At 40.1% G+C, this 25440-nt stretch overlaps 1 protein-coding gene across 2 annotated transcripts in view; it reads left to right on the forward strand.

Moving 5' to 3' along the window:
• oca2 (oculocutaneous albinism II) overlaps nucleotides 1–25440 on the forward strand; it is a 54226-nt gene that overhangs the window by 18867 nt on the left and 9919 nt on the right. For both annotated transcript variants that reach the window (XM_039812530.1, XM_039812531.1), the window contains exons 14-23: nucleotides 1009–1147; nucleotides 7279–7411; nucleotides 10390–10537; nucleotides 11149–11206; nucleotides 11382–11490; nucleotides 15048–15175; nucleotides 15813–15872; nucleotides 16623–16727; nucleotides 17904–17997; nucleotides 18712–18805. In XM_039812530.1, the coding sequence (XP_039668464.1) occupies nucleotides 1009–1147; nucleotides 7279–7411; nucleotides 10390–10537; nucleotides 11149–11206; nucleotides 11382–11490; nucleotides 15048–15175; nucleotides 15813–15872; nucleotides 16623–16727; nucleotides 17904–17997; nucleotides 18712–18805 (1068 nt within the window). The remainder of the gene's footprint in view (nucleotides 1–1008; nucleotides 1148–7278; nucleotides 7412–10389; nucleotides 10538–11148; nucleotides 11207–11381; nucleotides 11491–15047; nucleotides 15176–15812; nucleotides 15873–16622; nucleotides 16728–17903; nucleotides 17998–18711; nucleotides 18806–25440) is intronic.

The raw sequence follows: 25440 nt of genomic DNA on the forward strand, positions 1-25440 counted from the left end.
CTCCCTTCAAAAGGGTTGCAAATCGGCAACTTTCCCCCTTTAGCGTTTAGCTTAGAGCAGTGCTATTGCAACTATAAACAACGCTGGCTTGGCATCCTCCCCAACGCCACCCTCTCGTCAAAAATCTTTGCATCCGGTTGCAAAAAACAACAACATGGTGACACCTGAATCACACCTGAATCTTCAAAATGGCACTCCACAAACCAATGGGTGTCATCACGGATGCTACGTCCACTGTTTTTACCGTCTGTGATTACAACCATAGACTGTATAAAACTAGGACCCATATTTACATGTATAGTGGCAACCTCTAGTGGCCGCAGTTATTATAATGGGAGCAAAGAAGGAAGTCAGGTGACTTAGTATAAAGAATGACAAGCCTGGTTCGGCACATAACCCCCCGTTAAAATGTTTGTTATTAAACAAACCCAAACCAAACGTGTTAAATTAGTAATAAGTGTTTGAGGTGCTAGTATGCAGACTTTCTTTACTTTGGCAAGAGCCAGTTACCCTATAGTATTTTTTTAAATAGTCACATTGATAGATCACAACTTCCTTTCTAAAAAAAGCTCAATATAATCCATCCCTGGAAACACACATCACATTAAAAAAAACAGACTACACAGAAGCTACAATTTACTGTAGTGCAGTGTCTTACAAATCAACTGTATGTGTGCCGCCCACCTCTGTCTCTCCCTCATTGTTAGGGATTCTATTTTCAGCCCTTGAATTAAGTCTATACAGTAAACCATTATTTAGTTCTCAAAATCGCTTTTGTTACCAGAAGGTCAGTATATAGATGATATTTGACTTGCCTGAAATTACACACTTGATACAAATAACACAGATCTGGGCAAAAATGTGCTCTATTTTGTGACGAGCAGGGTGGATAGGACCAATGCTTTTTGTCTTCCAATATCCTTTTTATATATTTATGTATTTATTTCTCCCACTCAACGCAATCTAATCACGGCTAAATGGCTTTTCTATCTCTATCTGATTTTGCAGGTTGTGTGAGGTGCTTAATCTAGACCCCAGACATGTCCTGATTGCAGAAGTAATCTTCACCAACATTGGAGGGGCTGCCACAGCTGTCGGAGATCCACCCAATGTGATTATCGTATCAAATCAGGACCTGCGCAAAGAAGTAGGCACTTTCACAGCTCTCTGCCTAAACTTGCACTAATACACTGTAACAGATCAGCTCGGTGTAATCTGACACATGAACCAGACACTTAGTAAAGCAAACATAATGCTCTTCATGACTTGTGTGTGACAGAATAATACTAAGATGAAGGGGAAATTGCTCTCTGAGCTAGTACAGATGGTACAGTTCTGACGGGTGAATGAGAAATTGATGAACACGTCATCGGAAAATTCACGTGACGTCAAAATCACTTCTAGCCAATAACTATTTTAGAGGGCTGTGGTTTGGGAATTGAGGCACCAGTATAAGTTAGATTCATAGACTTTGTAGCTTAATTACATTTAAGTGTTGTTGGGAGATTCTGAAATTTGCTGTTCAGTTACTAAGGTCACTGCCATGATTAACAGATGAATTATCAAGACTTTTCCTCATAAGTTATGTGTTTGTAGTTAGTAATCAAATAGATCACAAAGCCACTGCCACAGACTGGAAACGCTGAGTGCCACTGTGTCTTTAAGTTTAGTCTCACATTGCCAGACCTTTCTCTACAGTGCTGTGGAGGAAGATCTGGCTCTACCACACATACATTCTGGGATAGGTCAAAAAAACGCTCTGAATTGTTTGCATTTCTTTAAACCAATTACAATCGACTTGGGCGGAGAAGGTGGCTCTGCAAAATCAGGAAGGAACTTGTTTTGGTGGAACATTTGCACCCAAAAAAAGAAAACACCACATACAATATTAAATAAAGTTAACTTTTCACACAATACAGGAAATTGAGCTATTTAAATTAGCTGATACATGATTAAACATAATTTGCTCTTACCAGTGTATCGCGGTGTGGCTACTTGGTCCACAGCAATCCTCTGATATCGGTCCCAAAACGTCCCAGTTAGAGAGGAAATGCTGTAAACATATTCTTTGTAAATCTTTACAATCATTCCCCGAAAAAACCAAGCAGACATGCCTTGTTGCACAATTCAAATTTTCTTCAAAACTTGCCATTTTCAGTGTGTAGCTCGCTAGCTCGAAGTTTGTTGTTTCCTGAAGCGAACAGAGTTTGAGAACGGCAACACCCAGCGAGCGGAAGGCGAGGGACATCACGCGGCGAATGTGAGGCAGTTGTATTGGAAATGTACTCTTTGATCCAGACCACTTAACGTTTGACCCTGTGTGTGTCAATGTGTGTGTGTGTGTGTGTGTGTGTGTGTGTGTCTTTGTGTGTGTGTGCATGCTTTGGCAGCATGGTTGGCTGGCACCATACTTCTCAGGCTGTGAAGAGTGCAGTTGAGTGTTTTAAAAATCGTATCATCTTATGACGATGTGTTTGGGTAATTGTGAAAGGAGCATCGCTGCAACGACAGTAGTAAATACACATTGAGAAAGAGGGCTGACAGTTATTATTTCAAACAACTCAGCTGCAACAGATATGGACTACAGTACCACTTTAAAAGTAATAAGCAGTATGTTGATATTAACATGAAATCCTGCTGCCATTCCCACTATAATTTAACACCCAATCTCTGCAGCTTTATACAGTTTTTAGCGACTTTTTAGCGGTTTTGGTTTGTCAATCCAGTCTTGCATTCAACAGCTGGTAATAAAAAGGACTCTAATGGGAGGGCCATGTTACATTGTATGTAATTGCAAGGCAGTTAAATGCTAACATGCTAGATAAGCCTGATTGGTTCTGTTGCTGTGAGTCTTTGTGCCCTCTAGCGGTTGAAAATTACTTCATGCAGCTTTAACGTGCGAGCAAACAAAAACTATTCATCGAAGTTCCTCTACACAAGGTGCAGCAACAGGCCCTGCATAACTTGGCAGTCTGGATTTAGAGCTTGCCAGGTGCTTCAATTAGGAAATTTAGGAATTTTACTTTGTTCAAATCTGCAGTTTTTGAGGTTATTTTCCTTTTATTAAAACTTTAGTGTGGGTAAGTGTAAGACAAATCACCCAATACATATAATAATAATAACAATAACAATAACAATAACAATAATAATAATAATAATAATAATAATACATTTTACAAAACAAGTTAAATAAAAGATCCTAGAGAGGACTTAAACGTGTGTCAGGTAGTCATGCACTTACTGTATCCTTAAAGGTGAGAGTTGTTACATACACAGTGCATACACATTTATAGTGTACATACAGATATTTGCAAGTATTTCATTAGTATGCGCTGTGGATAAATTGAATCATCTGTGTTTGCTGGGTTATACATGTGTTATCTCTGTTCAGCACAATCTCTCCAAGTATTTATACAACCGTGAGCTGTGATCCTTATTTATGTTGATGTGCAGGTGATGAATGGAGATGTTGTGGCAGTGAAACCAATTTCTATTTTTGCTGCTGCCATCATAAATCAGGGGAATTAAAAATGTCAAAACAGTGGAGAAAGAAACTGTAACACCTTCCTATTTCAAGGTACCTGCCCGGTACCTGCTCCGCTCTAGCTGTCGTTCTGTAGCCACACGTTTGACTTTGAATTTGTACCTACTCCTTTACTCTTTTTTGTAGCATAAATATGACTATGTCATGCAGTTCATACAGTCATAATAAGCAACAAAGCTGCTCCAAGAGTACCCTCTGATATTGCATTTAATTATTTCCTATGTCCGCATGGAGTAATACCTTCCTAGTGCTTTCCCTTCCTGGAACATACTCACCTGCACCTCAGCAGCAGCTTACATTGGTGTAGCTCTAGTCTTCTATAAGTGGCATGCTAGGGCACACTGGAGACCCTTTCTTTGGGATTAGTGTCTGACTAAACATGTGAAGGAGACAGTGTCACTCCTGATGCAATAATGTGCGAAAGCATGTAACTGAACGTCCAGCTCTTTTTCCTGTGCTGGATTGTCCCATGTTTAGAATTTATTTTAGCAGCTCATTGAAATGTAATTGCCCCTTCCTAGGGCTGCAACTAAGGAATATTTTCGATTAATCTGTCGATTATTTTCTCGATTAATTGATTAGTTGTTTGGTCTATAAAATGTTAGAAAATGGTGAAAAATTATTGATGTTTGTCACAGGGGCGATTGCAGGGGAAGTAGGGTGGCACAGGGGGGGGACCAATAATCAGTCAAGGGGGGCCCGGGGGATTTTATCAGATTACAGCAGAGAAAATCTGCTTAGAAATATAAGAAATATTGAATAGGATAGAACAACACAGTGTAATTTTGCTAATGTTTCTACTTGTAAACTGGCCCCCCGGGCCCCCCGGGCCCCCCCTCTAGACCCGCCCCTGGTTTGTCAGTATTTCCCAAAGCCCAAGATGACGTCCTCAATGTCTTGAGTTTTGTCCACAACTCAAAGATATTCAGTTTACTGTCACAGAGGAGAGAAGAAACAGAGAATTTTTTTTTTTTACTTTTATTCATAAAAAATGACTTCAACGGATTATTAGATTATGATATGTATGTTTGTGTTTAGAATAGTTTTCTTTTACTTTAAAAGGTCTTCTTGAAAATGTTGTAGAAACTGTGAAAAAAAACCTGTATACACCATCAAGTCGCACTGCTGTGACACATCATACCTGTATTTAAATATTTGTGACACTAACATTGTTCTTCTCTGCCCCTCCCATGATAGTTTGGAAAAGCATTTAGAGGCACGTTGTATTGTACAGATTGTGACAAAAGTGATGTCAATAAACAGCAGTAAGAACATTTTTGTGAGTTAATAATCAAAACAGCCTGTCACTGTCTAAAAAGGGCAATGACTTATAGGCTCCTCTCACACCCTTCACTCTTCTTCTACTCAGAGGGCCATAATGCTACATCTCTAGAAGACATGACATTTTCCCAGCTGCTAGATGTGGCATCTGTTCACTGCGTGTGACATTTTAGCCTTTGCGGGTGCAGCAGTATGTGGTCTCCTCCGGTATGCAGTATCTGCTACCACACCAGACTCCCATGGCCCGCTGTCCAGTTTGTCTTGGCTCCGTTTCCCAGGTGACAGATCTGCGAGAACGCAGCAGCAGCAGCAGTGCGCCCATTCATTCATGTCTGGCCTCTGATAAGGACAGCTTGTGTGTACATGCGTGGTTTGCTTGCCTCTTTGTTTGTTTGTTTGCATGCTTGCTTGTTTGTGTGAAAGGGATCTCCGGGAGAAATCCAGTGATAGAAAGAACGGCACAGCTGTGAGCTGTGTTTGCGGTGATTCTGCCCCTCATCAGAGTGTCCTTGTATTTCATTTGTAACAGAGCAAGGTGGCATGGCCCATACACAATCCACCTCTTTTTGGCATCATTTCATTGATATAATAATAACCTGGAACATTTCCAGGTCAATATATCATTAAAATAGTTTAAGTTATAATCCACAAAATAAAAAGGGTTCATGTATTTTGATCATGGTAACTGTTGTAAAAAAAACAATGACGTCAACTGGTTAGCTCTGCTGCCCAGTCTTTCTTGCCACGTCAAATATCATTTGACTTTACGGCCTGTTTAAAACACACAGTTAAAAACAGAGACATTTACGGGGACAGCTCCAACCGGGGACACGCCACCAAAAACGGGGATGTCTAGTCACCGTACGTTGGCTCTGAAATATGGACCCACTGGGGTAACAGTTTACGGCTGCAAACAGATACATCACAGCGGCAAACTTTGTCTTGTTGGAATGATAGGAAATGTGTTAGAGATACAGATACAGGACATTCAGATTCTAGTTTACAACCAAAACAGCAATGGTAAGAGTTTTCACTCACAGCAGGCTTGCATGAGCAGATATCCTCGACGCACAAGGCTGCCCTGAGGGTGAGAGAACAGGTCTCTTCGGAGGCATGAATAAAGGAGTAGTCAGAGATGTACTGTATGAGTGAGGCAATGAGGAGACATAGTGACGAAATCAGATCGTGTGAACCTCTGCGTTAAATCTCTGGCATAATTGATGAGATGCTTAAGATCTCTTGCACACCTCCCACAGCTGTTACTGAGATTTCACTTGAAGTCGAACATTCAAACTTTATACTTGGTTGAAGGCTTGATACCTGGTGTTTCAGATAATTATTTTATGTGTGAGAATATCATAATTTAAACTTAATTGTATTGACTGATTTATTGACATTTGTCGTATGCTGGTTTATCCTGCTGTTTGTATTGTACCACTTCTCCTCTCCCTTCATCTTAGACTTTTGAAACTGCAAATCCTGTAGAGGTCACTATTAACCACTTTTATCACTGAATATCTGTAGTTCTATTCTTCATGCTGTGCAAGTACAAGAAATAAAGACTTTAATTAGAGACTTTAGAAATGGAATCTTATGTATGTGATATCAGACACACTTCCAGGGTGGAATCTGATAAAAATGGTGGTCTTTGTGAAAGCTTTGCCCTCAAATTTCTTTTAAAGAGCAGCTATTATACTCCTTTTCTGGTCTTAGTTTTGATTCAGGAGCGTGGAGCAGCATGACCATGTAGGGAAGAGTGTTTCATTGACGTAGACAAATACAGGAAATTCATGACCCCACTGAGACCCAATGAGATCCGTGCGTTCAGAGCTGGGCAGTGCTAACCCAAGCTGCCTGCAGGGCTCACGTCTGAATGCATTTACCTCATTATCTGACAATTTGGTATCGTTTAACATGAGCATACAACATTATAACAACATTTATAGGTCAGAAAAGACAAAAAAACATAATATATGCTCTTTAAAATGTGCCTCTGACCAAACTAGAGCCTGGTGGACATAAAAAAATCTTAAGGATGCAATTACCACTGCCCTTTTGTGTGCAACAATTAAATCCTTTGCTTTTCATTTTGCATGACATTCATCTCAAATACAAACTTATATTGCTTATAATGCCACTTATAATGCTACTGGATGCACCTTAACACCTCTATTCTTGGTCAAACGTTATTTGAATTTCTGTTATACAGTGATATAACATGTACCTTAGTGGTTACACCTGCAGCTGCTTACATCCTTATGCAGAGTCTTTCTTTGTCTCAGACAATGAACAGTTTAGCTGAAGCGTTTGAACTTTATTCTCACCAGATGTTCTTTGCATCATAGCGATAATCACTGCATACAGACGTCCTTCTGTTTTCTCACCAAAACCGATGTCTAGGCACCAATGCTTATATTTGAATGTCTAACACATTATTATTCTTTGTCTTACAGGGGATTGATTTTGCCAGTTTCACAGGCTACATGTTCCTTGGAATATGCCTTGTCCTCCTCACCTCGTTTCCTTTCCTGCGGCTGCTCTACTGGAACAAAAAACTCTACAACAAAGAGTCCATTGAAATAGTTGGTGAGTTGAGATGAAGGGTGCCGTCGGGCCGGGCGAGTTATCATGTTGTCATGGGGCTGAAATGTAAATTTTAGGATTGCTCTGGAAGTGGCACAATCTAGAATCAATTATGATGGCTTTTTACTATAAGTATGAAGTGTATTAACCCTCTAAGAACATCTGTGCACAACTACCCCCACACGGCAGCTACTCATTTTCTCATAGACCTCATAGAAACGTCATTAACTCTGCATTACAGCCTCGGCCCTCTAACTCCCACACATGATGTATAGTGCCCTCTGAATTGAAGACTTTCCCAGGTAATTTCCACAAGATTGAATTCACATTGTCCTCATTGTCCTGAATTATGGTTAAATAAAGGGAAGATCTGTGGTCATGATGTAACAGTTAAGATGTTAATGTTTTGAGTTTATGTCTAGGTTCAAAGCTATGTCAAAAATGTGTTTAATTAAAGCTCTAATGGGGATAGGCTAAAATTGGCCAAATCAAACCAGACCAAAGAAAGCGATCCGGCGATTCGGTGGTGGGTGTGTCACAATCAGAGTGAGTGAGCGGGGAGCGTGAGCTGGACGATCTGGGATGGAGTGCAGAGCGATTTTTAAAATGTTGGAGCGTCGCCTGAAGGCCGTTTTATGCTTCTGCGTAGAATCGACGGCGTACCCCCGCAGACCCCTCTGTGTCTACACCAGACCCTACGCCGTAGCCTGACGTGCACCTCTCGAAAAATGTAACTACACGTCGCAGCGACACACGGCGTTTGGCCGTGGCTTGATAGCATTGCATTTCCCCCGACTCATCTCCTGGTTCTCCTTCTCCATCAACAACATGAAATCAAGGAGAGGGTTAACTTCTCCTGCTCCAGATTTCCCACCGTGGTCAGAAAGAACAGGGGAGACTCTTTGTTTCTCTCACTAGGACTCTAGAGTCGCTACTCGCTCCGAAGCTAATCGCCGTCACTTCTCCCTCGCTCTATCACCCACTCCCCACACACACACACATGCCTGCTCGACGCACACACCAGCGCACAAGTATATACTGCGAAAGCTCTGCGTGGAGCCTCCGCAGAACCATAAAACATGCTTAGCCTTAGCGATGTGAGTAGAGCGTGGTGAAATTTAAATTTGAGTGTGAAATGATAATTCGCGGAGCGGCCGGAAGCAGCAGGGGGGCTTTGAGCAACGGAGCGGAGAGAACGCACAGGTCTGTGAGCGAGAAGCGGAAATTCTCACGGCTCCACTCTGCTCACATGCTGTGGTCACACTGGCCCATTTGTGTGATGTCCTGTTCTGTTCTTTAACCCCCCAATGTAACACATGTAGACTTTATATTATACATTGTTGTTTTCCGTCAAATAATTTAATAATCTCGACATTTCCGACCGCACTTGAAAGCAGCTTCATTTCACGGAGAAAGAGAAAGAAAAAGAAAAGAGACAGAGCGACTGTGCTTTTGTGCTGGAGCTTGTTGCAGGAAACATTCAGCTGTTATAGTAACTCCTGGGCAGTGGAGTGCTTGTGTTTCCTGTTTTACCCTCATGTGACCACGATAGAGGCAGTGATGTTACCGTTTACTGTACGGGAATCTCACACTGCCTCAAAACCAACTGCCAAGTCGGATCGCCGGTTACATGATTGGCCACCAAACCAAAAGTTTTTCCTGGCTTTTTATTTTTTATTTCACCTTTATTTTTACAGGCAAGTAATTAAGAACAGGTTTTTATATTAAATGGCGGCCTGACAAGTGGCATAGCCACTTAGGAAAAGGGAAGGAGTGAATCGTGAATATAGGGTGCAGTGTGTATTGAAGGGGTCATTTGTGGCAAACCTGATAGCGGAATGGTAAAGAGTGTCGAGTTTTGGTGGAATTGTCATTTTTCATGTCATGTCATTGGCTCCTAACCCTAACCCCCTAAACACACTGTCCCCATTCTGTCTGACAACAAGTGTGTGTCAGACTTAGTTCAAAATCATTTGCTGTGCTCGGCTCCCTCAAGAGTGTGATGACTCAGCCGGTGTCCCGACACCACATGGCTCAACTCAGAAAAACCCCTTTACTCTGATGTTCAGCTGTTGTCTTTGACTAGTCTGTAGTAAAAAAAGAAAAGAAAGAGAGAGCAGCACAGCGCTCTAATCTTGATTTCACTGTTAGTGTATTTTTCTAATTGTGCTATTGTATAAACTATTTAGCTAATGTGGTACACCGCAGTTTCTTTCTTTTAAAGTAATAAAAGTAATAAAACAGAGATATTTGTGTGTTCTAGTAACACAGCCACCTCTTATCAGTGTTTACCCACAATAGTACAGTGCCCACCTAAGAGAGAACCTCAGCAGGGGATCATTAAAACAGACCACCAAGCTCCCCAGTCACCACATGTAAGGAGTGAGGAAGACTCCCTGTTCGGAGCTGCATTGTCCCACTGAGCCCGAGGCAGGCTGAAGGAACTGCGGGGACCGTTCAGTGCAGGCCTGATAGCCCATCTGTAAATCCCACCCTGTGGAGTGTCTGCTTCTCCCGCCAACCTGGCCTACCTTGGAAAAATGCAGCTAAATCAGCTCAAAGCCCCTGCCACGACTGGTAATTGTGCAGATTCGCTTACAGGAATGTTTTTTTCCTGTGCCAGTTAGATCCTATTAAGGTCACCTAGCAACCTTCTTGAAAAAGGATGGCACCTACTGATATCTGCACAGGCATTCAGCTCCCTCAGGCTGTATCTCTGCTTCATCATTGGCTGTTCCTGATCTGGTCAATGTACCTATCGTCTGGCTGCATTAGTTCCTCTATGGGGGCTCACAGCAAAAACAGCAGAAACATCTTTATATTCTCTCTGTAAGCCTCGGCTGTAGGAGCTATTACAAACCAAATCCCCCACTATAAACATGCTAGATACTGTACTGGTCCTTCACCACTGTAATGACTGTGTAGTCCATGTGTTTAACATGCAGGCTTTCTCTTTGGCTCTGTTTGTCCTGCTCCTCCAGAACTCAAGCATGAGATCCTGGTCTGGAGGCAGACGGCTCAGCGCATTAACCCTGCCAGCCGAGAGGAGACAGCTGTGAAATGCCTCCTGATGCAAAAGGTCCTCAACCTGGAAAGTCTGCTCCGCAAGATGATGAAAACCTTCCAAAGGTTAAAAGAAAACACTGAAAACTGAAAATATACTGCATCTGTCATTGTTTAGAATGTTTTTATCGCCTCTCACACAAACACATTCTATGTACTTACTTTTTTTTTTTTGCTTTTTCATAAAGAAATCTATTTTTTTTCTGCTTACAGTATAGTTCGATAAAGACATTATTGGTGCATATTATGTGAATGAGACAAATAATTCATTTTCATTCATTCATCATAATATTGTTAAATACTTTTGGAAGTTTTTTTTTATTGTTTAATACACAACATTGTACTTTCTATTTATGTTTTGGTCAAAAGCATGAGGAAGTCCAAGAATAGTTTCCTTTTATGTCCTCTTGTCCAAGATGTTTTACAGACAGGTATAGCAATTATAGCACAAAAACAATTTCATATCACTGGGAAATAGAGTACCATACACACAACACTCCAACAAATACCTAAAAACAGCATTCAACAACATTCATTATGTATTCATTAACAGCTGGTAGAGGCACAATTTCCCACAATATTTTTAAATAGAGTGATTAGTGTATAATTAAATGTTTTTTTTTTCTTCTGCTTTTAACAAAAATAATATGAGATTAAAATGTTGCTGTGTCCGACAGCCAAATTTCCCAAGAGGACAAGAACTGGGAGCAAAACATTCAAGAATTGCAAAAGAAGGTAGGCTTTGATACAGACAGATCCCTCACTCACTCTGACTGTGGTGCATAGATGTTATCTCAATAATAAAGCTAGCCTGGTCTTTGAAACTTCACCTGAGACAAATACCATCAGTTGATGATAAAACTTTAAAAGCTTTTCCCCCACTAGACACAATTGTTTTTCTCCTCCACAGCACAGAATAACCGACAAGGTTCTCTTGGTGAAGTGTGTGTCCGTCCTTGGTGTGGTGATCTTCATGTTCTTTCTCAACTCCTTCGTTCCCAGCATTCATCTTGAGCTCGGTAAGCGCAGCACTATGTCATTATAGCGCTGTTTTTACAGGCCCCACTGGGTGGTTATAGCTTCTGTCAAGTAATTATGAAACACAGCTTCCTCGGTCCTTGCATTTGAAATGAGCCCAAATAATGGGCTGACTAGCAAATGCAACCAATAAATTAAATGGATACTGAGCTGCATTTAGACCCATCACTTTACATTTATTTATGTCCTGCAAACCTATGTTGATGAATAATGTTCCGGCAAAACTACAATATGCACATTTGACCTGATGTGTTTCTTTTTAAAGAATATCTTGGCAGCAATAATACCGTGTTACAGACAAACATGTGTACACGTGTTAATACAAATAAGTTCTAGAGTCGAAGGTCATAACCATTGATGCCATTTTGTAATATATTTACAAAATATGGTTGTAAAAACCCATCCATGACTTTATAATGTATTTACTATTTGTGACAAATGTCAATGGTCCATCAGTATCCATTGACAAATCTATTGAAAAAAGGTTTTGCAGAGGTTGGGGTGAAGGGAGCTGCAGCAGCATGTGGTGTTGAGCATCGGAGTATCACTGTCAGGTTATGAACTTACTATACACCTGTATAAATATGAATGGATGTTACCATTCAGCTGATTGTTCGGCCTGGACAAAAGCAAGGCTCTAAATCTGCTTGCTTGCATATTTTGAGCATGTTTGTAAATGTGGACATGTAGTAGTCTACAGTATATCGACGACGTTTCATTTACGGGATAGTTCTGGTGACACCGACTCTCTCATTTTTGGCCGGATGTCCGTCCCCTTCCTCTTCCTTTATGTTGGTGTTCTAACCTCCGGTGGATTTATGAGGACTATGGTTAACTGCTCCTCAGATCTCTGCAGGGTAAATCCAGACAGCTAGCTAGACTATCTGTCCAATCAGAGTTTTCTGTTGCACGACTAAAACTACTTTTGAACGTACACATGTTCCACCAAAACAAGCTCCTTCCCGAGACTAGTTTGCAGAGGCACCGTGGCTCCGTCCGGGGCTTAGCGGCGCCCAAGATGATTGTGATTGGTTTAAAGAAATGCCAATAAACCAGAGCACATTTTTCTCCCATCCCGGAATGCTGTGTGGACTAGCCAGACCCTCCTCCGCCGAGCTGTGGAGGAAGGTCTGGCAATGCGAGACTAGGTTGAGGGTTATATCTTGTCTGTCCGACACTTTGGACTGTGATGTCGCTGATGTGTGCTCGGTAGATGACCTTAACAGCATCTCGTTAATGCTAACACTATCCCTAAATGAAGATGGCTGTCTTCATACCCACCCTGTCATCTCTCCCCTCGCTGCTGAGGCCACTCAGTCACCAAACATGCTCAGTTAATTACAGGCACTGCTCAGGTTACCTCTCGGTGACATTTATGAAATGGGAATGACCCCACAGCGGCGTGTTTTTCTGTCCCTGTGGAGGGATAGGCGCCTGTCCAAACACGGCTCTCATTAATGCACGCGGGTCACAGTCAGGGTTGAGTACTGCAGCAAGCCCAGTCTATTCATTCACACATGTTTTAAAAATTGAGCCTCATTAAAATGTCATTAACTTCACACGGGTAGATTTAATTTCAGTCTGATTATTGCCTGGTCATTTGATCCCTCTAATGTGTGTGTTCATGTGAGTTACAACTGTGGTTTGGAAGAATAATTATTGATCCCCATGCAGGAAATCAGAAGAGTGTACCAGTGAAAGTCGTTGAAAAGTCATGCTAATAACTAGCATGAAATCTAATAACTAGCATGAAATCATTGAACATTTAAAGACTTTAGGTTTTTAGAGATATGAATTATGTTTCAGTAGAGTATTTTTCATTTACTTTGGTTAAACTCCAACATTTAAATTACTGTGAGTCTTTGGCGAGGCAGTAGGAGACCAAACATCACAGAATCTTTTCTAACCGTATGCTTACAAGTGTGCAAGAGACTCTAGCCAGAGCACACATCTCTTTATCTTTTGGCCTTGTGTTAATTTACTTTGTTCTGTGTACCTGTGCTGCAATGAGACATTTTTCACAGCACATTTCCTGTCTCAGGCACTGTTGTCGTGCGAATGATAGATGAGTTGATCACAAACTGCTCAGACTTGCCTAAAAGCTCTTTTTAATTGGAGAGCTCTTTAGCTATTTGTTATCTGCTGGCTGCTCCTGGCTCTGTTCAGGATGCAGCCTCTGGAAATATCAATGTAGTGAGCAAATCAAAAGTGTCATATGTTGGTTCTTTATTTTTTTTCCCTCTGTTGCAAAGAATCCGAGAACTTTGCAGTGGTTATTGGGACACTTATTTTGAGTAATCTAATTGTTTCTGTAATCTGCTATGTTATAGTAAAATTTGCTTTTATGCTAACAATGTATCATCATCTAGAGATTAAAGTCAATGATGGAGAACCAAATTGCCTTGTTAAAAATACAAATGTACAGTGGCACATTAGCTCAGTTGGTAGAGCGGGTGAACACATGCAGAGGTTTACTCCTGGACGCAGAGGGTCCAGGGTTCGAGTCTAACCTGTGATGGTTTTCCTGCATGTCTTCCCCCCTCACTCTCCCCTTTCATGTCTCAGCTTTCCTATCCAATAATGGCAGAAATACCCCAAAAATAAATAAAAATACAAATGTACAGAGACTACCAGTATCACCTCGGTAGGCTGGACATGTAAACATGCTGTGAGAAACAACAATTGCAAGAATGTAGTTTCTCACAGCATGTTGTCTTTCAGTCCCGCTGTCTCTAATCTTTGTTCTGTCACTCTCCTCTTTGTGTCTTTCCATTGCTCTTCTTTCTTTACTAATTCTCATCAGTTGTGAAATTATTTCCCCAAAGGCCTCGACCTAGGCAATTACTGGTGCTCACCTGTTTAATCAAATTGTCTCCAAGTGGATGCACACTGTTGCGAAAACACCCTCTCATTGGTAATATCAGCAGGCTGGTGCCATCTTTTGTCCTCCAGTCTAGAATGTGTTGAAATGACATTTTTGTGATAATGAATGCTTGATCAAACCCAGCAAGACAGACCAAACACTCCACTCATTGTTTCCAACAGGGTACTTCATGTTATGATCTGTTTATTGGGTTATAGTTAGGGCATGCGTTGAACACTCCACACCAGATTGAATTCTCACATGTTGATTTTCTGGCAATTTCATTTTCACACGTACATTTGTTTTAGATATTTCTTGATTGTTGACTTATATGGGGCAGCAAAGATGGGAATAAGTGAAGACTAGATGTAAAAACACAGTGGTAGCATCTTTAACATTTAATAAAGGTTGCTGTTCTTTTTGATAGTTGTGTTTAAAGAAAAGAATCAGTGAACAAAGAGCAGATGGAACTGCATTTCATTTAATTAATTAACAAACACTTTTTTAATCAAAAGTCTCCTAAGGATCCCAATGTGTCATGTGTGATATGTCTTGTTATAAATCTGTGAAAAATGTGCCTGTTGGATAAGGCCATGTACAAGTTTTTATGTGTGTGAGAGTGTTTTCTAGCCATAAAGAGAGATGTCAGGCAGCATTTCTTGTTCTCTCTCTCAGGTTGGATTGCTATCCTGGGTGCACTGTGGCTTTTGGTTCTGGCCGACATCCAGGATTTCGAGATTATTTTGCACCGGGTGGAGTGGGCCACGCTACTGTTCTTTGCCGCCCTCTTCGTTTTGATGGAGGTATTTAACATACAGCATTGACTGAAAGCCCATTTATATTTTTTGAAGGGATTTTGGACTCCACACCCAATTGTGGAAACCAAAAACTGGTAAATATATCAAATGAAAAGTGAGCCAGAACTGGGATGAATGTAGGTTTTAGCTATTGTCTCCTCTGACAAGCATCTTTACGAGATACTAAAAATCAACAGGATCAGTGATTAGATCTATTTACAGTACACTGGGCAGTGAGAGAAATTCAACCAGTCAGTAAGTTTACAATCTTAATTATCTATTTCTTTACCCATGAGCCTCCCAGTGAAAGAATTAAAAGCGTAATGTTAAATGCTTTGCTCTTTCCCTCCTCTGAGTCTTTGATATAGATGTAGGCCCTAGTAAGTCTATATGTTGAATATATTTAACATTGTACATTATAAAGTCACAAAGCATTCCCAATAAGGAACGGCCAGTGTATGACTATTTGTTTTGTTCTCTGTGTCAATAACAATAACAAGAATAGATTTGTCTCTGTCTACTTAATGGCTGCTGAATAAAAAACAGATTGCTTTTCTTCTCTTGGTTTAATCCCACCTATAACTTAATTCTCCTCCGATCTTTTTTTCTTCTTCATATTAATCTTCTCCTCTTCATTTTTCAGGCTTTAGCCCAGCTGCAGCTTATCGACTATATTGGAGAACAGACAGCACTGCTTATAAAAGTGAGTTTTTCCTTTGATTACGTCTCCATGCAACTGGCACAATTGATAATTGGGCACAGGTGACATGATATTGCATTTCATGCATATTGATCCTTTTGTTCTGCACAGCTCTGAATTCAATTATTTTTGTTTACATCTGATTCCTGTCAGCCCGTTGAAGGGGTCTGAGGTAATTTTCACCAGTATTCTAGCCTGTGTGCATCATGCAAGCGAGGTGTCTCTTAGCAGAGAATTGCACCTGTAATGGGTACGTCAGCTTGCGTTTAGACAGTGGGCCTCTATAAGTCTAATAATCACACATGACAGGTGGTGTGCTATTCATGGTTTCTGACCTGCTCAGCCTCCCCAAACAACAGACAACATGCTGGGGAGAATTGCATTGCCTCCTTTCTGGATACAAGCAGGGGACAGGTGAAAGGAGGAGATATTGCCTCCTTTAACCTGGCCATGCATACCTAAGAGAAGACCATCAAGAGAGTTGAAACAACATCATGCTTGTCATGTGTGGAGAATTGGCCTCGCTGTATGTACGGCAAAGCTCAGAGATAAAACTCAAAGACACCACCACCTGTGGTCGTGTCCCACATTCAAACGGCTTAATCCTCTCAGCCTCTCCTCCCCGAAGAGAGGTTCAGTGTCACGTAATTGGTGTGTTTGATTTAAATCAGTGATGGGCTGAGGGGGGGCGTGTGCATCTGAGTGGCAATGAATGTATCAGTTATCTGTCACTCTTATTATCTCCCCTCTCAGGCGGTGCCAGAAGACCAGCGCTTGGCTATAGCAATTATCTTGGTGATGTGGGTCTCGGCTCTGGCTTCTTCTCTCATTGACAACATTCCCTTCACTGCCACCATGGTAAGAGGCTTCAGCGTGACTCTTTAATTTCACACTCCTGTATATCCTTGTGGAATCACACACACAAACAGGAGGGAAGAGCTACCAAATCACTTGACTTGAGATGGGTTTAACCACCATGTATTACTTCTTACTAATGTTACTTTGAACAAACTCTAGCTACCTTGCTCATTCATTTTTACTCAAGGTTGGATTGTGAGTGACTAATCTACTGGTACCCACAAAATAGTACTGTATCTCATTTCCCATACAACAGCTGTTAGAATATAGCAGGATCCAGACAGACACGCATGAACTGCAGCTACTTTATCTGTGCAGACATATTTTCAATTAATTCTGTTACAAATTCTAGACCAATTTTTTACCAATTTTGCTGTCAGCTGTCTGTTCTGCTGAACAATCAATACACTGTACAGAGATCAAATATTCAGAGGGCCGCCAGTGTGCTCAATTAATGTGACAGTGAGAAAAAGAATAGATGTTATCACACTGACAAAATGTTGCTGGCAAGAATTAAACTGCCAGATTTCTCGACTAGTTGACCAGTGTATCCAGGGGTTTTGAAGATGTCCTTTTCTCCGATAGTTTTTCCATATTTTAAGCCCCATGCAAGAGTTGTTCTACCAATAAAAGAAGACTTAAAATCGCATTCATTTTCAGTTCAGTGCACAGCTGACAAGAAAGCATGTCCTGATTGTCACAATAGACTGAAGCTGAGAAAAGACTTGACTTGAAATATATATATATATATATATATATATATTATTCACTATGAAAGCACATGAAAGCTTTAATGTTTCTTTCGTAGAATAATATTCAGAGGAGATGCAGAAATTTAAGTAAATTCCTCAGAAAATAATCAAACTATCTAAAACGGTTGGCACATGGTTGAGAACACACTACTGCCATTATGGTGGGATCCGATCTGGCTCATCACCTACCGCATGTTGCATGTTAAACCCATCACATAGATGGATATGTATTTGGGAGTTGCTAGTAAAGAAAGTTTAAGACTACTCAACTGAAAAAAAATTTAAAATATGTATTCATTTAATTCTCTTATTAAAATTATTTTGGAAAAGCATTGCATAGTAAATGGTTTTCTGCCAGAATGGTTAAGACACTAGAAGCAGTGTATATTTTACATTTCATTTTTTTCTATCTCTGTACTCACAGATTCCAGTTCTCATCAACTTAAGTCAGGATGCAGATGTGAACCTGCCAATAAAACCTCTCATCTTTGCCTTGGCCATGGGAGCCTGTCTTGGAGGTAAGCCTCTATCATTTATAAAAATAGGGAATGAGACTGTTTGTTTTTGGGCTCAAAACACACAACAACTGTTCACTGTCACCAGGGACTTTATAGTTATTTTGCTATTTGAAAGGTGTGGATCTTTATCGATGGCTTCTGCCAGAAGGAGAAATCATATACTGACAGCCACACTTTGTACAGCTGTGTCACTCCCCAGAGAGGTCAGTCTGCTCTTTTTGTGGGCCCTCAAAGCTGGCCTTATTTCAGGCTCTACCACACCCCAGGCTCTACCGGCCCTTCAGCACAGTGTGGCTCTGTGTGGATGAGAAGGACAAAAGACTGAGAGAGTTAGAGAACTGTCATAGTGTTTCAGTTTAATCAACTGCACTGTGACAGGTCCGCATCGATCGGCAGTATAATGTTGCCACCGCCAAGCTCCATCCCCACAATGACACCTTTTGAGATGTGAGCAGAATTGAACGGCAGGAGTGATACGCACATTGATGGTCAAAACACTGCCTTCAATAGATTAGAAATAGTAAAACTTTACACTAGATTAAGGCTGAAAATACTGAGAGATTATTGTTATAGCAGTGCATAAATGTTGGATGCTTTGTAATTGTGCTGATGTTCTTCATAACTATGTATTTTATGTGACATTAAATTCCCTAATTAAAAATAAGAACATTTTGATTAACAGTTGTCCTAAATGTTGTTCTCCTGTCTGTTTAGGAAATGGCACATTGATAGGAGCATCAGCCAACGTTGTGTGTGCAGGAATTGCTGAACAACACGGCTATGGCTTTTCCTTCATTGAGTTCTTCAGGTACGCCCTCTTTGCCTTACAACATATAAATACTGTATATATATATATATATTTTATGTTCAAAATGTTTTTATTTGGTATTCCAGCAGAAGATCATTTGCAACTACACTTTTTTTGCAAACAAATAAAACTGACAACTTAAAAAAATTAAATGAAATAAAAACACACATCTCCAACCCCACCCAAAAGTGCTATCCAGTGGTAAAGGCAGGTAATGAAGGCGTACAAATTAATCACTAGCTTGCAAAAAAGAAATAAAAGGGGACTACATTTTTTCAAATAACAAAATCTTTTAGAGCATACCTAATTCTTTCTAAATGTAGTGTACCAGTCAACTCTGTCAGCCACAGTTTAAGAGTTGGAACTTCCTTTTTCTTCCAAAACAAAAGAATAAGTTTTTTAGCAGAAATGAAACCATATGAAACAAAATGTTGTTGCACCAGTGTAAGTCTCAAAAACTCCTCAGAAACTCCAAGTATAATTAAAATAGGATCTGGTTCAAAAGGTATGCCCAATGTATCTGAAAAAACCCGGAAAATCTTATTCCAGAAACTTTGTAATTTTGGACACATAACTTAGCAATGAGACAGGCTGGCATATATATATATATATATATATATATATATATATATATATATATATATATATATATATATATATATATATACATTTTAATGTCCATTATACAACAAAGATCTGACCAGGCAATCTAATTGGTCAACTAGACATTTAGAAGGGGATCAATTCAGCATGATAGCACACCATGCTCATCACAAAAAATGTAACTCCGCCATTTCCATTTCAAATATAAAGTTATTCATAGTATTAAAAGTAAGTACAGTAGTCTTATTATACAACGCCCTGGAGTTATTGAAATGTTTGAATCACATTAGCTGGGCTGGTGAGTTGGTGCCATGTTAAAAATAGCCTACATGTGAAGTTTGCGGACATAGTAGCTAACGCTCTGTCCATTGAGCTAGCAGAGCAGTTTTGCATTCATATGTTCAGTATTTATTCAGTTTGGGAAACTACGATCTCTACAAAGCTAACGTTAGGTTAGCTTAAGTTTGCTGGCTAAAGGTTGACTCAGCTCAGACTAGAAATCCTCTTGGTCTTATTTTTTTATATATTTGTGAGCAAATTGCCTAAAACTATGAATACAGTTTGATTATATCTTATTTTGTTGGTAACTATTGTATGTATAATTGCAATATTATACTAGAGGGTGTACTTTAATGTCATCATTGGCACTTCAGTGACGCTTACGGATCTCTGCACTCAATAATGACATTAAAGCACACCCTCTTGTGTGATATTGCAGAATGTCATATGCTACAATAGGAGATGCCAACAGTGTGTGTTGCTTTAGAACATTTAGAGAAAAGCCAAAAGTTTCACAATTCAGATCATTAATTGCAAATGCCTGAGTTTCCACAGAGCCCTGGTCACTAAAATGTGTATCATGTGGTAGAAGCTGCTCTCCTCTTTGAGGGGAGTGTTACTGGAATTCTGGACACATTCAGTGTATCTGTCCAAGCAGGACTAGGTTTTTTTGACAACTTGACCTTACTTGGGATATTTACAGCAGGCGGACCCTTCTGTCAGTTAAATAACTCCAGGAAATGACCTGGCAGACATGAGTTAATGTCATCTGGACTTGGCAGTGGTTTCAGTTTGTGTCCTCTCCAGTGACACTGTAAGGGCACTGAGACATGTTTACTACACTGAGTATGGAGGAACTCAAACTGGTGCAAAATGTGCTCAATAGTCTACAGAAAAAACTATGACTGATTGACTGTATGACTAAATTGCATACAGTGAAACTTGATTGTGAGCTTGATTTGACTGAAAAAAGCCAAGTGAATGACAAAAATGTCATATCTAAAGTCCGATGGTACGTACGCTGCCTCCCATGTTGCCACCTGCTTACTAATCATTTTCATTCCAGTGACATAAAAGCCTGATATACTTTGCAATTTGGAGTGGAAGTGGTCAGTGATGTTAAAAGACGGATGAATGAGAGTCTGGTTAGACTTAATATTCAATCGCTTGGTAATGTTATGGAACTACTAAGTGTACTGTATGTGATGATGAAAAGAAAGCAAGGCCATTCCTTGTGGGATTTTGTTCTGTAACAGATTATATTTGAATTACTGACTTGAATGTCTGCACGTGGGTTTACATGAAACTCTGCTTTGTGCTTAGACAAGATTGTCTCACAGCAAGACCGCCGTACACTGGGACAAATATCATTTAAGGCAGTGTTTGTGGCTGCATCAATGCTGTGTAGGCTTTTGTCATTAAAATCAAAGAATCACATGGTGAAAGCCAAGGTTGCCAGAAAATATTTCCACTGGACCGAGTGACAGGGATTGATCACTGCTGCCAGTTTAATGGAGAGTCCTTACCTGGTTGACCTGTCATTTTTCTGCAATTCTGCAGTCCTTTGCACATTTCCAGTATCTTTTGTGAGCTTTATATTATTTGCTTTTTTAGCCATGCTAGCAGTGTGTCTCTAGGGAGGACAATGTCAGTCAGTCAGTCCACCACTAAAATAGCTCAACAACTATTGGATGGATTGCCATGACATTTGGTACACACATTAATGTTCCCCTCAGGATGAATTGTAATAGGTTTTCACATAGAGCCAATTAAAAGATCAACAGATAAAAAATAATCTGATAATTGATTAAGCATTTTAAGTCATTTATCGATCAAAAATACCAAACATTTGCTGCTTCCAGCTTCTAGAATGTGGGGATGTGTTGCTTTGACTGTTCAATAAGCATGTAAAGGATGTGACCTTGGCCTCTGGGAAACTGTGATGGGCATTTAAAAAAATGAATAATACAAATAATTGTTAGCTGCACAAAGTGTTGTGTCCTCACTTCATTTTAGCTAGCCAGATGATATGGTCTCCTTGTATTAGATCTTAGAGGGATGCGACCATCAATCAATAGTTTAATCAATAGTTTATTATTGCATACAACATTGGGATGGAGGAGCAGAGGACAGGTAGTGAGATTGTGGCTAGTGATGGTGAAAGAAACCTTTCACGTTGTAAAGAAAAACAAATGCACGATTACCTAGTCATTGTCGGTTTCTTGTTTCCTCCTCTTTTCCAGTAAAAATGAATGATGTAATTGGAAAGGCCATCAGTTCATAATAGTTCTGTTCAAATTTGTGATAGCACCGAAAAGACTCAGGATTGTCCATCTGCATGAGATTTCACTAAAATGTAAGAACAGTTGCATCCTGTCAGCTCCCCTTCTCTCACACTGTACTGTAGCTGTGTTTACAGTCATTGAATAGAAGCTCTCGGCTGAAGCACTGCCTGTAATTGGCTGTCTGTGGCAAGGGTCACAGCTGTTCAGAGAGACAGGTAAGGGGGAGATAAGTTTGTCTGCGACTCCAGGCAGCTGGGACTGACTAGTGCTGTATCAGGCGGTTAAATTCAGCTCCCAGATGAGCCCACAGGGACATGAATGCCTTTCTGAGACATCACAAAGGAAAATGAGTGACCCTGAAGAGCTCAGCCGTTAGTTGACATGGCCCCTGTTGCTTCCTTCATGCCTCTAGGCCCTGATCCTCCTCCTCTTTTTAAACCATTAACCTGGGGAGCATGTGAGAAGCACCTACTCTATATGTGCTGTATGGTATACATATTCCAGCTCGACAAGGTATACAGTAAGCCATTGCTAGTGTTCGCATGCTCAGTGTGAAAAATAGCAGCTGTTGCAGTTTAGTACCTATCGGCATTTTCACAGTGATTTGATCAGTGGTGGAAGAAGTAATTTCGTAATTGCTTTCGGAACAACATTGCGATATGTGGAGAAAACTGAATTAAAACAATTTAGCTAAAATGTACTTTTACAGTGTTACTGTAAGTAAAATCCAGCAAATAAAATTACAGACAATTTTATATAATGAAATACCCCAAATACAATAGAAAAACATAATAACAGTAAAATAAATAAAAACAATGGTGGGACTTGGGCTCATATTAATAATAGGCTTGAATATACAGTTAAGTATTATAGTTCCTTAGCTAGGGGTCGGTTCCCTTCCAGAGGGTCGCAAGATAAATCTAAGGGGTTGTGAGATGATTAATGGGAAAGGAAAGAAGGTCTGATACATACATTTGTATTATAGAAACAGAGTTTATTTCGGGCCTTGAACACTTTTGTCTCTTTGTTGGAAATGCTAACAACTCATAGACATCTGAAACATGACAAGGGGCCCGATTAGACACATTTCTTAAAAGGTTTGGGATTGAGTGGTTTAATCTTTAACCAGGCATGGGGTATGATAAACTTATCATATTTATGTAAAATCTTAATTTGAAAAGTCACCATCACAGCTGTCAACTGTTGAAAAACAATATTTCCCTCTGAAAAGTAAAAGTACCTGAATGATACTTAAGTACAGTTCTTATGTAAATGTACTTATTTACCATCATTATACTCTAATCCAGGGGTCTTCAACGTTTTTTTTAGGTCAAGGACCCCATAACTGAAAGAGAGATGGAGCAGGGACCCCCTACTACATATATTTATATTGTATAAAATGAAGTTGCCTAATAAACTGGGCCTACAATAATGTGTAGGGCCGCCTAAAGCCTATATACCTTTTTGCATAGGATACTAAGCTATTCAAATAGCCTACTAATCATCACTAATCATGTTTTCATGTTAAACATACATGTAGTGAACCCTTAAAGGGGTGATAGAATGCAAAACCGATTTTACCTTGTCATAGTTGAAAAATGACAGTTTGGTGGGTAAATAGGACATACATAGAACCTCAAAATCCCAATGACACCTCTTTCCTCTGCAAATCTCACAATTTGAAACTGCCTCTGAAAACGGGTGAATCTCAACGAGCCGCCTAGTTGACGTCAACTCGGGGCCTCCTCCTCATTTGGCTCTAGCTAGTCTCTCTCTTTGTCACGCCCCAACATTTACATAGGCTACACAACTGACCTGAGATCAGGTAGTCTTCTGAATCTAGGTCGCGCAGATTTCTGCTATTCCATTACAAAATTCACTTCTGAAACTTTTTTATGCGATGTACAGTACAGGCCAAAAGTTTGGACACACCTTCTCATTCAATGTGTTCCTTTATTTTCATGACTATTTACTTTGTAGATTCTCACTGAAGGCATCAAAACTATGAATGAACACATATGGAATTATGTACTTAACAAAAAAGTGTGAAATAACTGAAAACATGTCTTATATTTTAGATTCTTCAAAGTAGCCACCCTTTGTATTTTTTGATTCTGCAAACCCTTGGTGTTCTCTCAATGAGCTTCATGAGGTAGTCACCTGAAATGGTTTTACCTTCACAGGTGTGCCTTGTCAGGGTTAATTAGTGGAATTTTTTCCCTTATTAATAAAAAAGCAAAGGGTGGCTACTTTGAAGAGTCTAAAATATAAGATATGTTTTCAGTTATTTCACACTTTTTTGTTAAGTACATAATTCCATATGTGTTCATTCATAGTTTTGATGCCTTCAGTGAGAATCTACAATGTAAGTAGTCATGAAAATAAAAAGGAAACGCATTGAATAAGAAGGTGTGTCCAAACTTTTGGCCTGTACTGTATATGAACATATGTAAAGCTTAAATATGTGCCGTTTTACGAAAGTTGATGGCTAATTGCAATGTGTGTCGGAGTTCAGTGGCCGGTGCTGCCTGGGTTGCTACATCGGACTACCAAACGCCGCTGCCCTGACAGAGCTCCAGGGCCTGTAGCTCGATGTTCTCCCTCCCCTCTTCCTGCTAAATGGCCGGTGTGTGAGAGTGCAGTCAGCGAGCTTGTTACGCCCGCAATCTTATAATTGAGTTATTTAAACAAACGATTGGGGAAATAAACGCCTCTTGTCCGCGAGTCTCATTGATAGAGCCGCGGTGAGCTGGAGTCCATCAATGAGAGCTAGCTAGTCTCCTCCTAACGAGACCTCTGAAATTCACAAAAATGCATTAAATTGAAATCGTGTTAGTGTTAGCTAAGCTTTGTAAGACCTTTTGGTAGCTGTGATATACATGCCGTGACAAAATTCAAAGTGTAAATATACTATAGTTATGCCAAAAGTGTAGGTAGCTAGCCACTATCTTTACCCATTGGATTGAAGGGACACTAGCAGCTAACGAAACCTCTCATATTCACAAAAATGCAATAAATTGAAATCAGACACAACTGTTAGATTTATAAGACCTTGGGGAACCTGTGATATAAGTGCTGTGACGAAATTCAAACTGTAAATATACTATAGTTATGCCGAAAGTGAAGCTAGCTAGCCGCGATCTTTTCCCATTGTATTGAATGGGACACATAGCTAGCTAGCTGCTCCTCCTAACAAGACCCCTCACGTTCACAAAAATGCCTTAAATTTAAATCGGACTCAACTGTTAGCTTTATAAGACCTTGGGGAACTTGTAATATAAGTGCTGTGACGAAATTCAAACTGTAAATATATTATAGTTATTCCGGCAGCTGCCCAGCTCCGCGGAGCCCTGGTAGTGCAGTAATCCACAAAGGGTGACTTTGCCCTGGGTATGGAGCCCAGCAGGCTGCTGCTTTCTCGTCAGACTGTGTGGAGCTCCTAAAGTCCAACACATCTTACCAAATTTG

This window comes from Perca fluviatilis, chromosome 9, assembly GCF_010015445.1.
Source record: "Perca fluviatilis chromosome 9, GENO_Pfluv_1.0, whole genome shotgun sequence".
NCBI lineage: Eukaryota > Metazoa > Chordata > Actinopteri > Perciformes > Percidae > Perca > Perca fluviatilis.